The sequence below is a fragment of the Fonsecaea erecta genome (genome assembly GCF_001651985.1).
Source record: "Fonsecaea erecta strain CBS 125763 chromosome Unknown Scaff20, whole genome shotgun sequence".
Classification (NCBI taxonomy): domain Eukaryota; kingdom Fungi; phylum Ascomycota; class Eurotiomycetes; order Chaetothyriales; family Herpotrichiellaceae; genus Fonsecaea; species Fonsecaea erecta.
The window spans coordinates 42242-57068 of record NW_017387263.1 but is presented as its reverse complement, the minus strand read 5'-3'; the positions used below and the strand labels follow the sequence as shown (position 1 = coordinate 57068).

Here is a 14827-nt window from a genome sequence, read left to right as displayed (position 1 = left end):
AATAGAAGACTACGTTCCGTATATAATATAACTACTTCGAGTATACGGTTATACCTTTTGGGCTTATAAACGCACTCGCGACTTTCTAGGCCTATATTAACGAGACTCTAGACGGCCTACTCGAAGGCGGACTCTAACGCCAAGACGGACCCCAATGCCAAGTCTACCCCCAATAGGTATACACAGAAAGAGATAAATAGGACCTCTATTCTCGCACTGCTGGAGGGACCCTCAACAGTGCGAGAAGTCGATGTCTCAAGGATAGCTTTATACAATACAGATACGTGTTCAACCCTCTGACTCTCCGTCTAACGATCCCACCCCAAGGCTCTCTGACATCCTGGAAACGTAGGCCGGCTGGGCACCCGCTCACTTAAGAGTTTGATTTGGAGGACCCGGGTTGATTCGCATCAACGGTGAAGGTGGTGTGGTATAGAGAACGAGAAACTGACATTGACAGGGCGGCGTCATGGACCCGTCGACAGACCAGACGCCCAGGAAATTGCCTGCCTATTGTGACGCGGCTGCTCGAACCCCCCTATTGCCGGAGCTCGCCTTTCGGATATCCTGCCACCGGAATGGTCATCGAATTGTTTTAGGTCTGGCATAAATGATGCACCTTTACCCACCAGCATTGTAGGGAACACCTCAGTCGAAGACAACAAAGTTATTCAGCCCTACCCACCTTTCACTTGCACGTATGTCTCGTGAAAGAAAGAGAAGCAAAATGACGAAGACGTCATGTGTTGTATATAACCCTTGCATGCAGGGTTGTGTCAGTGAATGTAAATGAAAGGCCGCCCAGGGAAATCACTCACAACATCTCTGGACTGTCTCAGGGCTGTTCCCGACACTTCCATTTTCGGAACTTTCGTGTCCAGACATTTTCAAATGCCGTTACTGATACTTCCATTTCCGGAATTTTCATATCCCGACTTTTTGAATCGCCGTTACCGACACTTCCATATCCGGATGTTTATTACCCGACAATTTCAAATGCCGTTACTGAAACTCCCATATGCGGACGTTTATTACCCGACATTTCTAAATACCGTTACTAATATTTCCATTTCCGGACGTTTATTACTCGACATCGGTTTACCGATATTTCCATTTTCTAATATTTATCACCCGACACTAGTTTACCGACACTTCCATTATCGGCACTTTCATATCCCGACATTTTCAAATGCCGTTACTGACTGTTCCATAACCGGACGTCCATTACCCGACACCGCTGAGCGCATTAATCTTTCCCCGACGTAGCTGACTCCTTCTATGTGGAAGTGAGTTGCAATACGCGTAGGACCGACTCTGCGTTGACACCCAGTATGCGCGGACAGACAAGTGCCACAATTACAGTTGATGAAGCGATTGGGATGCAAAAGCTACATGATGATGTCGACAGGTGCGAAATCTGAATTTTGCTCAAGACTGTAAAAGTTTTTGAAAGACGGATCAACATGAATTGAAGTCCCAAGCACACCGTGCAATGAGGAGTTCGTAATTTCCCCCAAACATCTAGGAGACTTATTCATGCCCAACAGATAGATGCATGTTGACAAATGATGACAAATGAGAGGACAGCGGATTGAAAAACCTTTTCTCAGCTGCGACTGAAGTGACAACTTGGAGCTCCATATATGGTATCCCACAATCCAATTTTGCCGCCGCCATTGCTGGCACAGAAATGCCTTTCTTCTTGTCCTTGATAGGAAATCTCCATCTTCATACCCTTCTCCTTCACTCGGGGAACAATCCCCGCAACAGTGGCTTATCATGATCCAGATGACACGCCTGCCACCGCTCGTGGTCTTTCTCAACACCTCACCGATTTGCCAGGCTTCGTTTTTTGTCCAGACGAGGCTCTTCTTGCCAGTCTCCTTCAGATCACGATGCCCCGCCGAAGTCCGTAGAAATCAGTACTGCTCAGTCAGATAGCAGCGAAATCTCGCCAAAAAAGAGTGCGAAAAAGTCTCAGGCCGATCATAGGGAATCTTTCCTTCGAGTGCTTATTGTGTTGCCGTTGCTGCGCGACGGTTTTCCAGGGCACCGGGGCATCATGTCGGGTGAGGTGTAGTCGTGGTCCTTTCAAACCATCCGTTATTATGGAAGAAGCCGACGACGTCGTAGGTAACGTCCGGACGCCACCAAGAGAGCCACAAGTATGCAGTTGTTTCGCTGCCTTGCCTTGTCAAAGCGTTCCCACGAAAGGAAGCCCAGATTATGGCCGTCAGTTCAAGAGCTATCGCTTAGAATACCAGTGCAATCCACTGAGCCACTGTTTGAATGCAGAAGCCATGGCAGAGTCCCACGTCTTCTGCACAAACCAACTTGCGTTCGCCTCTGGGCTGAACATATGCGGCGTCACAGGAGCAGCAAGACGGGTGTAACAGCACGTGGCGGGGCACACTCTGCGACCTTGGTAGACAGCCAAACCAACCGCCTCGTACATGGCGAAAGGATCTCCAGCGATGCCGCCAGTTTCGTATACTTTTGACCTTCAGACCAAGTATATCCAAACTGAGATATTTCTCCCGCTCTGGTCGGCGACGGCCTGAGGGATAGGCCAATCTTTGGGGGAGGGTAAACTTGATACCCAGTTTCCTGAGAGGTCGCGGTTGCGCCGAGGCATGAGTCGGTTGCGCAAAGGAGGCAGCGTACCAAACAGGGGCTCCCACAGGCGAGGAGGAGACGAGTGGACCTCGGAGCGAAGGATGGAGATCGACACAGATCCCATCACCCCCAAAGCGACGCCTTAGTAGAGACATCGAAGATCCATGAACGTGGCCACCCAAGAGAAGAGAAGTGACAAAGAGGTAGGAAAGGCAGACTCTCGATTTCGCGAAAAGCTCTGAATGGGCTACCGAACCCCTGTTATCATATCAGTCAATTATATCACCATGCACCAACTCAACCTGTTGAGGGAAGCCAAAACAGACTTGGTAGGCAAACTCGTCAACAAAGCCGCCGATTTGATTGGTGGGAAGAATATCCAAATCCGATTGGCTGTTTTAGTAAAGTCGCGTGCCAATAGGCTTTGGACCAATGACGTGGTCGGTCTGACTATTTGCCCTTTCCTATTTTGCATAACAACAACAACAACAATAATAATAACAAACAAACAACAGTATTGACTAAGCGGATTACTCACCACAGCTCTAAATGTCCGATGTTTTGCTTTAATACACTCGCTCAAATTTCTCCCAATCAATTTCCCTTAAATCTGTTCTGTTAAAATGGCAGCCGATACGCCACCTGATTCCTTTAGACCTCCAGACACACCGCTCTCTGGCCCAGTCCTCAATTAAGCCCCCACAAGACCTATTCCGCCTATGGTCAACTCAGCAGAGAGACGAGTTCAAGCCTATTCGGGGCAATAAGGAGAGTGCATAGTGTATGTCATGCCGTGAAAAAGCCATCTATTGAAGAAGCGGTCTGCCGTTGACAACCCAGTGCCTGCTGTCCGGCCAGCGCCAGTGAATCCCCACATTCAGGCTCGAGCTCATGGCTTTGCACTGCCTACCATTGCCAGCGTTTCTCGCGCCCGCTAGCCTGGATTTTACCACCGTCGCTAACACCCCACGGATACTCCTGCGATGGCAGATGCGAAGAAGGAACAGCTGGCAATATCAAGAGAGCATCGAGTCCGTCGATGCGGAGGTGAGGAGCCATCTCAGACACCAGAACTGTCTGAGCTCCTTGGCCAGCGGCAGGCATAGCAGTCGCCCGTCAGCATTTGTCGATCCTGTTGGCACAACACTCCCAGTCTTCCATTCATAAATCGCCACGGCAATCAGCGCAATACTTTATCTGCATAGCCTGTGATGTTGCACGGGCCCTATCGCATCGCATGCGCAACGTGGACGGCGACTACTGCTACTGCTGTCAGCGTGAGGTTTTGATTGAGGTCAATTAGCTTGGTGCATTCCTAGTGGTGGAGGTCGTCAACTTCGTCGGCTCTGTTGATCTGCTCCCAGACACTCACTCATCCGGATTTTCGGCCACTATGCAGTATCACTGCAGGTCGTCGTGTCGTCGGAGATCCGGTTCAAATTATTCTGACACCAATATCTGCCTCTAGCTAACACACGTTCGGGAAGCAGTGTATTCCTCTTCAGCTGTAGCGATCAAGTGGGCAAAATCGTTCTTTGACGCCTTGCACCATGTTCTTGTCTATGTGCTGAGGTTGTCGGAGCCTTCCTGAGAATGGCAGTGCTGTTATCGTCGACGGGTGCAACGATGCATCGCTATGCTGGCAGTCCCTGATATTGCCCCCTGTCAATAACTAAATGGTGGCACTGACATAACGAGCTCAACATTCCATTCACGGAGGGCTCGAGTAGGACTGCGGATTTCCGATTCTTGCGAGCGTCCCGGGACAATTGAGTCTTGATCCAGCGCATTCCAGCGCATGGCACAAAAAACACCGTCGAGGTGCACAACCCGGTCGCCAACGCACCCAAAATGTTGTCGATGTACTGTAAGATACTGTAAGATGTATGACGGGAAGTCGATCCGGAGGCGAGGGAGCTTGTCCACATCGATCCCGGCAATGAAGATTTCGGTAATCAAGTGCCAGGGAAAGAAGGCATCCAGAAATGAAAATATCGGTTGTGGAAATGTCAGCAATTAATGTGTCGGGTAATGAACGTCCGGATAGGGAACTCTTAGTAACGGCATTTGAAAGTGTCGGGATATGAAAGTGCCGGTGGTGGAAGTGTCGGTAAATTAGTGTCGGGTGATAAATATTACAAAATGGAAGTATCGGTAAACCGATGTCGAATAATAAACGTCCGGAAAAGGAAGTTTTAGTAACGGCATTTGAAAATGTCGGGTAATAAACGTCCGGATAGGGAAGTGTCGGTAACTGCGATTCAAAAAGTCGGGATATGAAAATTCCGGAAATGGAACAGTCAGTAACGGCATTTGAAAATGTCGGGTAATAAACGTCCGGATAGGGAAGTGTCGGTAACGGCGATTCAAAAAGTCGGGATATGGAAGTGCCGGAAATGGAAATGTCGGTAACGGCAACTTGAAAATCCTGATATGAAAGTGTCGGAAATGGAAATCTCAGGAAGAAAGACGAGGGCCCCGTCGACATCCCCGAGGACAAGCGAATTCTTTGCCCTTGAATACTGGTTTATTGATAATGGGGTTGACCTTTTTTTTGGCCACGAGTCGACCTGTCATCCGCACCCAGGTGGCAGTGGGGATGAGCAGTCAGCTCTTTCGGCGTCGAACATCCTTCACGGCCAATACCCTCCATCGTTCCTTCGGAAGCGGCATCACCTTCTTGCCAGGAGTGGTCCTCACAGTTGAGACTACCTGTACCGTCTACCGCTTGCCCTTCCAGAGCTCTGTGAAGCGCTGTTACAGGGCGAGTAATGTTTATCTGTGCACTTAACAGAGACATTGTGGCCCTTGGAGGCGTGATTCTGACGGCAATCTAATTCCTTCGATCCGGAATGAGCACCCTGCGATGGAAAGCATTGTTAGAGCCAATCTTGGAGAGCGCCGACCATTCGTTTCTCTAGCTTGTGACAGGGAACAAACACAGTAGTGTTTATGGTCAGAGTCATATACAAGCCAGGAGAACTCAGCTGACCTACGCAATGGCATTCAATACCACTGCCTCCGCAGAGACTCCCGGGCCATCATCTGACTCAGCAGAGAATAAAGCGACGGAGAGGAGAATGGAGGGCCAGACCAGTAGGTCCGAATCCAAGATATGTGCTCAAGCTGATTAACAGCGGAAGCGGCGTGCTTTTATTGTTGTAATAAACCAATACCTTGCACGATGTACACTCCATGGTATTCGCCACAGGACGATCCGCTTGGCACATTATCCTACTCTCGGAAATGTATATAGCGGCGCGTCCTGCCGTATCACTCGCACTCAGCCAGCCAGGTACGTCGGGGGCATATCGTCAATTCCTTCAAGGGATACGTCGCGCGCGCCGCCCGGCCGTACTTGTCCACGATGTTCAATCTGATGAATTCCATGATTCTCAGTGCAGGTCGACCACAGGAGACGAGCGAGATGACGACCGGCAGCTTGTCCTATATCGCGGGTGCTCTAGCTCAGGCATCTGTCCGTGCTCAAGTATCACTACCCGTTCACGGGTGGGAGAATGGGAGAACTCAGATGATTCAAGACATTTCTCTAGTGCTCTCACAGCGTGAGGAGAGTTGGCCGATTGCCGAATTCCGGGACCTGAAGAGTCGTATCCGTTCGGACGGTTTGCTTCCTTCGACTTGACAAATACGAGAAAGCGCTCTCGTGCTTCGCCGGACAGGGAGCTCATCAAACAATTGCTCAGCCAAAAGAATACAGAATGTGCTGGGGCAATTTTGAACCCGCAGCTGATTGTGGGCGAGGAGCGCGATTTTTCAGATTGGTTATGAGTCAGGTCAGTTGGCGCCAGCTGTAACTCGATGTGCGAAGGTATCTCCTACATCGTGCAAGCTAGGAACTTGCTACCTGCACGGCTTCATTATGAAAAGACACAGGAGACAGCCAGCTCTTGTGCCTTGAAATGTGCAGAAGTCGTGGGGGTTTTCGCTGAAATCATACATCGCTCATACTTTAGGGTGGCTGTATCTCTGCAAGGTATGGTTAATCTTGCTGAAAGAAGATCTCCACCGACACAAGAGTTGCGGCATTATTTTGATCTCTTTGGATCTTCTTTTCTGTCCTTGCTGGACTTGTGACCTGGCAACGTCAACCCTGCAGCGGGAGAGCCAGTCGTAAGACTCAGCATGTCCTGCACTGAGTCACAGAGCCGCTGACGGGACGTTAGGCGGACTAAGTATTGGAAGATGGGAAGGATTCACAGAGTATTTGCAAGCGATAAGCGGGCTGGATGTCGTACCCGTGGGCGGGGAATTAATTGATCATCGTTTTCGCAATCCACCGTTGGCAGATCAAGATACGATCAACATCCAAGCATCGACCCAGGTTCGTTGCATCAAATTTCGTCACCATGATGTCGTGCTTCGTGCTAGCCTTTCACGGCCACATTCCCCCGGCGTGAATGTACAGTTGACCTCGGATGGCCTGGGGAGCTGTCAGGTATGCTAAGCTGCAAATGAGATATGACAGGAGAAGTGGTGGCCCGCCGGATGGCCCAAGACGCCAGTGAGGCGAAGCCATATGAAGGTCAAAGGCATAGGGGAGGAAGAAATAGGCAATGTATCCTCGCTTCTCACAGTTTGGACAGGCGATGTTGCGAATTCCGCAGTTCCTGGCTGTAATTTCCTACTCTTCGGCGGGGTATTGTCTTGGTCCAGCCCCTTCTCGGGCCGCGACCTCGTCAGTGCACAGAAATACGGGTTGGTCAAGTACAAGGAGTACTGATTCTAGTGGAAAGGGTAGCGGATATTCTGCCGCCGGTTGGGGTCACGAGTCGTGGGAAGGTTCCCTCCGGGGCAAGGACGGGCCATGATTGATAGCAGAGCGGCTTCGGCTGGTTCAGGTTGAGTGCCGCGATATTCAGAAAACACTGCCCGCACACACGGGTTACAACATCGAAATCCAACTTTCTTCGCTGGAAGCCTAGGCTTAGAACGCGTACTCAATGCTGGACTTGCCCTGTTCTCGGTACCATGTGAGGGAAGGGCCCTCTATAGGAGTATAGTAGTCAATTTCTTCACCCCTTCCGGATTATCTAGGAGTAGACTTGATTGTTGACTTCGGCCTAGTTGCGAACTCTCGGCTTTGCGGTGGAGTTTGGCATCGATTACACAGTGGCGACGTGAACTCCAAATGTTACCAGCCATTCTGTGAGCTGCACAGTCCCTGAAAGGAACGCCGGAGGCCTTGAGGTCCAGATGGATAAATTCTGTCCCGTGGATGTGCTTCGATTCCTAGCAGCTGTCAACTTTTGTACAGACCAACCTGGACGTGTCCTTCGTTCACAAAGAGACCTAACTTTGCGGCATCGTCCCCGAGGTCGCTTACTCGCAGCCAGGAGAAGACCTGGCAATACTTACGACATGCAATTGGATCGCCAGTGCCGTCTCCATGGGTATTGACGACGAAAGAGTACCTGGGTGTTGATGATGTTCCGCATTTTATAACCCACTTGCCGTTACTGGGCATGGCGTTGACTGCCCATTGGCAGTCCCGCGTCGGCATTGGAAACCTCGTTGCTGGCTCTTTGCATACTGTGAGCAGTTTGGGTAGTTGCATTCTGCACGAATTGAGAATCAGCTGCTTGGTCATGCGGCAGTGTGACCCCTGCTATCGTTGATCGTGGCGCTGGAACTGAAGCTGCGAATGAGATTCAAGCTGTTGCGCGGAGCGTTAGGAGCAGCTACCCCACTGAGCACTCGAAAGACCCAGGAGCGGCGATTGGCCACCGCGGGCTTCATTGCACCGATCTTGGTTCGATGGCAGACAGAATCGGTGGGTTCAATACACGACTCCGATACACACTACCTCAACGTGAAGGCACGAACTCCAGATGCTGCGTTCAATCTAGGTGAAGAAGCGCTCCAGGTGACACACCATCAATGGGGTCGATGATACCGCCGAACTTGCGGCTGGCTTCTGACAGTACCTTGACGTTTCGATGTAGAAACTCTGGTCCGTTGATGGCCTTAACTAATTGTGATGCAATGCCATGTGCAGACAAAGATCGGTCTTGTGAGTGGCAACAACGAAGATGCGACCGTCCATCAAGTCGCGGCATAAATGTGTCTGGATAATTCATTCGGCAGTTTCTTCCTTGAGGGCACTCAATGGGTCATCAAGCAACAAGCAACAGACTTTGTTGCTTGCTTGGTCGTTACCACGACATTTGTGTCAATTGACAGCTCCAAGGTATGCAACGCCATGTCTAGATGGGCTTTGGGTCTGTCCCGAAGTGATGGAATGAGCCCAACTCCAGCGCGATCTCCAAACACTTGTCTGAGAGCAATATGATAGTTTGTTGCAAGGCACGCAACTCCACATGAAAGGTGCCGAGGCGCGGAAAGAAGGAGAGTCATATCTGTAGTGGCCTTGCTTCTGCCAGTAGCACGACATGAATGCTCTCGCATCTGGTACTGCTATCACTGACCTCATAGTTAAGGTCATCAGAGGCAGATGGACCGTGGCGAAATATTCGGAGAACGAATCGAATTCTCTGACAGGCTCCGCGAGACTAGATTCGTCTCCGGCCTTTTCCCATTTTTCTGCCTCCAGACGGCTCGAGAAGAATCAACTGCATGACTGAGACGGTGATCTGGGATGCGGTGGTATGGAACAGCCGAATTTGTATCTCATGGTGTCTGGCACGGCCGGCCAAGCCTTCCCTGGAATCCGGCATGCGGTTCTTGGAATTGCCAACAGTCCACGCCCTACTCCAGCTTATCGCACGCTTGGAGCTGACTGAGAAGGCCCTGCAACGCCCTGGATAAGCTGGCAGAACTGTGTGGGCTCGAAAGGCGCCGTGGTGTCACTCGCCAATCCGTCATAATGAAGGGTTGGGCACACACTCGGCTGACCTACCTAGTTAGTCTAGCAATAAATTCAAGACATATATTCTGATCTCTCCAAATTTCTCCCACACCAAGACCCCCTCAATACGACGAGGGCGAATCACGTCGACTCCCGGTCCTGTCAGGTCAAGACAACCACCGGGGTTAGTCGGCAGCAGGACCTGGGGTTCGAATCCGATCGACATCAACCTTATAAAGTAGCGAATTTGTAGTATAACCGGCCGGCCGAGAAAAACCAACCCGCAAGGGCGAGTTTCGCTTATCACAAACCAGGTTGGTTGACCTGCTTTGTGATAAGTTTTTGCCATTTTGCCCGATAGCTTTTACCGTTTGGATGATCTGTGGCGGTATGCTGTGCGTGTTCCTGGCTCCGTAGAGATCAGCCAGCTCACGGATTGACAGATGGGTTTTATGGTCTTGCCGACCTATCTGTCCCTCCACCCGACCTGCCAAGAGACGCAATAAAACAGTCGCTAACCCAGCCCGATCCAACCTATGTCAGAGCCTCCTGGAAGTATTCTCCTCAAGCCGCTTCAGGTCAATGCCAGGAGGGATGGAGAGTCGGTGGACTGGTTAGTGTGCGAATCTCCGTCCAGAGCCAAAGTTGTGCTGAGAACACAGGAAGTACTTCATTTGAATAATCTCGCATCTCCACACCTCCAGTGTGACAATGAAAAGGTTGACGAGCTTCAAAGAATTTATCAAGAATTTATCATCTCCTGAATGACAAATTTAGGTCGCCGAGCCCACAAGGCAATTGGCCAGCCGGCAGGAGAACACTACATTAAATGCAAGCCCGATGGCAGTCTTCGGAGGTCAAGGTCCCCGAAATCGTGAACGGGAAAGAGAGGTGCCAGCCCACCTGGCCGAAAGCCCCCTCAGCTTGCCACGGCATAAGAGAAACCCAAATTTAAACAACCGTTCCAAACAACTCATGTTCAGAAAGTCAGGCGATGACCAAAAACGCAAATGATAATGGTGTTCACACCCTTATAATATAGAAAGCTCTGACTCTCCGGGTTGAAGTGCGTGTGGTGGTGATAGTGGTAGTAGTATCAGCGGCTGGCGATGACTTACAGACGATTCTCCAGACCCTGCACACCCAAGCCACACCCACCAGTCATGTAGAGCGCCGGGATGGGACTGGAGCCCAGTCAGTCCCCTTCCAACAACTTCATGTCATGATGGCTCACGCAGGCGAGGGTCAGGGCTTCTTCCTCATCGTGCTCGTTGCCCTCGTCAACCCTGCCTCTACTCGACTATACAGACCGACTGCAAGTGGAAGGGACGGCGACGTCACATAACTGGGTACATGTCCCACACATCTACGCATTACCACACCTGATAATACGACCTTTCCCAACACGAACTGCGTGTACATCACCCCTGCTGACACTTCAATTATCTCCAGCTTCGACATTCCGACACTTTCCGTTTCTCGCAAGGGTCAAAGCTGTAACATGGAATTCCTGTCGCTGGATAAGAACTGAGTTGAGTGCGCCTTCCTTCAGCTCGCCGGTATCGATGGGGCACCGCCTTCCCCTTTGTAACGATATATTGGCTGCGAAGGATCGACTCGCACTGTTCAACCCGATGTCCACTAGTCAGGCCTTGTATAGTGCTTGGAGGTTTCCATCCTCTGTCGGTGCCATACCATTACTGTTTGCGTCCCAGTGGAAATCTAGATGTTTCCTATCTCGCATGTGTTTCTCCACAATGAGTTGAATCTTGAAACAAGGCCGCCGTCGCTCGGCTTTGTCCGCATTGATCGTGCGGCTTCGAGCATGGCGGACAAGGCCTTGCTGCGTAGAATGCATCTCTGCCTGCAGCGCCTTGATGTTCTCGACCTGAGTATGGAGTTCTCCTTCAAATACTGACCGCCTCCTGAGCCATCTGGGCGCGCCACGTCAATATAAAGATCAAATGTCACAGAGCTGACCTGGTCACCTCATGAAAGGAGTACCAGAATTTCCCTAACTCTGGACTGCTAGTCGAACTCCCACAGGTCAAGACCATGAAGCAATTGAAACGCTTGGAACAGGGCCCTCACAATGGACGATCTGGCACCAGCACGACTGTCAATTACCGCGTAAACTCGAAAGTCTCCTGCGTGTGTCTCGTATTGTTAACAGCCCCGTGAAATAGGTCTGAAACCTTATCGTTCGTCTCGGCTCCTCCGCCCATGTCTCTAATGAGAAACATCAGTGCCACGCAGAGGTGCGTGGCGCTTTCCTGCCTCCCATTATTCTTCTTTCGACTCCATCCAATGCTTGCTGCTCCAGCCTCCGAGCTCCAAGGCTGCCCTTACCGCTAATGCACAGCATCCAGATCGTGAATGCCCGTCCAACCTGCCGAGCTTTTCTAATTGTGCATGAACTGCTTTCTCACCCACGGCCTCGTGTCAAGTAACCCCCCACGGCCCCCCCCACCAAAATCGAGCTCGGCAATATCAGGTGGTGGGATGACATGTTGTCCCAGATGGAACCGTAACAACGATTAGCAGGGTGAGACGCCGGCGGTGGTGCTTGCACTTTGACACTCAAACACAAAGACGTCACTCCTCTCAACCTGGCCGAGAAAGAGTGTATCACAACCAGGTCCTCAATTCTCATCCAGGTTTGGGGTGGGGTAGAGTCTTTTCCAAACTCGGCGAAAATAGAATGAGCTCACAATTTTCCCGTCCGTGCAAGGCAAACGTCCAAGGTTTTCCTACCCGCCCTAGGAGGGTATTCCGGAACAATTCCATGCATTTCTCGAAGATACAGTGCTCGTGCTTCCTGATGTGGTTGCAGAAAAATGATCAATGATGGTGGCAACCTGATCTGTCGGTGCGTTGGGGGTGGATCTGGAGGCCTCTGCACTGTGCACATGCTGAGAGACAACGACAACTGAAACGCCTGAGAGTGTACAGAGGCCATCCGATCTCGAAGAGGCTGATCCACAGACAGGCATTGCCAACCAATCCTTTCCCTCCGAGTAGGGAAAGGTGGGCGATCCAGCATAAGGGTCGATTCAAGACAACAGCAGATACAGCACGGGCGATGCCGGCTGATTCCCCATGTCGGTTCCCATCCTCCTGCGATGTTGGGTGATGGAAACCACATCTCGGCCATCAGATGGAACTGGCGACCGTTGTGTAAATCCTCCATTTGTTTGTGCACGATATGTGGGTATATTTCTTTCCTTGGCTTTTTCGCCATCGTGCCCGTATTTTATGCTCTCGGCTGAAGGATCTTGAGGAATCAGATGGCCCAGGCCGCGCTGCTAGTAACAACGCTCTCGACCTCGGGTTGCGATGGATATGATGGAAAGGCTGTTGCTCCTAGTCGTGTAGCTAGGCGTTGGTACCGGCAGGCCACTGTGCTGTGTCTATGGAGTGGACGACAGAGACAAGAATGTGGGCCAGGCACTGGCAAAGCACCTGGGTACAGTTTTTCTCTCGTTCTCTCATTGCAACGGAATATGTGGAATTATGGTAAGGTTTGTACGAAGCTGGGCCGCAGGATCGATCCCAACAGGTCCAATGGCAGCCAGGCCAGGAGAATGGACATCCGTGGATACGGCAACCGGGATGAGGCCCATCTTTTCGCGAATTAGATGAGTTAACACTTCGTTGGAGAATGTGTAGAGCGATCGTCTAAAGGCGGCGTAAATCTCGATGCTTGTTCATATCCCGGCGTCCGACGAGAGTAGTGGCGGCACGACTCGACAAATATATAGATCACACCTTCTCTTTCTCTCGAATATCGCCTCGTTCGTGTAGGCTTCCTCTATTGAATTACTACGTGGACATAAAGGATCGAGGGGTTGGAGTCTGGGAAGACAACTCTAACGTGGAGGATTAGCGCATGCCGGGACTCGGGCTCAGAGCGAGGCCCTTTCAAGCGTCAGAACGCCTCAGCTTGAAGCAAAGAGTTCAGACATCAAACTCGATGGTCCGATGAGGAACGTGGAAGGCATAGCGGACGCTTCTGTGGACTGGGTCTTGGTTCTTTCCATTCTAGGTTCTCGAGCTGTCAGCAGATCCTGGCTAATGGATCTCCAAGGCATCAAAGCCATCCGCGGTCGCAGAGCTCTGCGGAAGGCCTTTCAATGCCAGAATGGGCAAGGATGTACGTACGTACCTAGACATAGCACTGTCGTAGTTTTCGCCCAGTAGGACAGTTCCCATGGCCACACAGGTTCAGCCGTACGAACAGGGACATGGCAGTGGAGATCCCGCGTAGCACATCGCCATCATCAGATCAGCGATATGCAGGTTATCGTGGAGCAAGATTAGACGAGTGGGGACGCTTCATGACGAGGATAGGAGGATAGGCGGGTAACTGGTGTTCGTGCGGCGTGAAGACTTTGAGGACTTTTGCGCCTGAGGTGAGATCATTGGGAGTTGCAGGCACCATTCACGCCTGCCGTATGTTGACATTGGAGCGTTTTTGGGTAACATTTGAGGCGACCACGTGTGGAGACTTGATACATGGAGTCGCTTGGCCGGCTACTTTCCCCACGAAAGAGGTGATCATCATTGCAGTGGGCGTCTGGGAAGTATGGGCGGGTTTGCATTGCGGAGCCTATAGAAGAGATGGAACCCCGGAGGAAGACGACCATTTACCTCGATTGTCTTCCAGGTGGAGCGAGCAGGACAAATGTCCGGACCTCCCGGGGTTGAGACAGTTGTACCGCACTGATGCCGGACCTTGTCCTTACTGCGCATAGATTTTGGAAACCCGCGGGGCGGATCTAGTGCTTCTTGACGACGAGACGCGGAGAAGAAAAAAAAAATCTCTCTGGCGAGTCCGTTGAAAGGACGCGGACTCTGGCGAAGGTGATCAAGTCGGAGAATCGGGTCGTCGGCGAGATTGATGATTCCGGACGTCGTTGGAAATGTCGGGACAACAACCGTCCGGAAATGGAATTGTCGGTAACGGCAACTTGAAATGTCGAGACATGAAGTCCCGGAATCAGAAGTGTCAGTAATGAGATGTTGGGTAATGAACTTCCGGAAATGGAAATGCCGGTCACGACAATTAAAAATGTTGGGACATGAAAGTGTCGGAAGTGGGTCGGTGCTGGGACCATACGGTGTAAGCGGGAAAAGTCGACGGAACTTGCCGTTGGAGGGGAGGGAGTGCGCGGATAAGAGATTTGCTCAGGAATCGGGATGCCGTTGCCAGGCTATTTGGCTCCATATCGCCAATCCTGAGGTGGGCCAAATGTTTGTTGCGCCTTCGAAAGTCCGAGGCGCTGCGCAGGTAAGATATCCCGCGTGAGCGAGTCGTACTGCTCGGACGGGCTCTTTGCTTCCAGTTGCTCGTGCTCGAAGTCATTGAAACTTGGCTACGAG

General features: G+C 51.2%; 1 protein-coding gene across 1 annotated transcript; it reads left to right on the top strand.

Moving 5' to 3' along the window:
• Positions 1-5983: 5983 nt before the first annotated feature.
• On the top strand, positions 5984-7360 carry AYL99_11977 (hypothetical protein; the record flags this gene model as incomplete). Its single annotated transcript, XM_018843481.1, has 2 exons — positions 5984-6242; positions 7224-7360. The coding sequence occupies 2 exons, from the start codon at positions 5984-5986 to the stop codon at positions 7358-7360; spliced, it is 396 nt and encodes a 131-aa protein (XP_018687187.1).
• Between the last annotated feature and the right edge of the window lie 7467 nt (positions 7361-14827).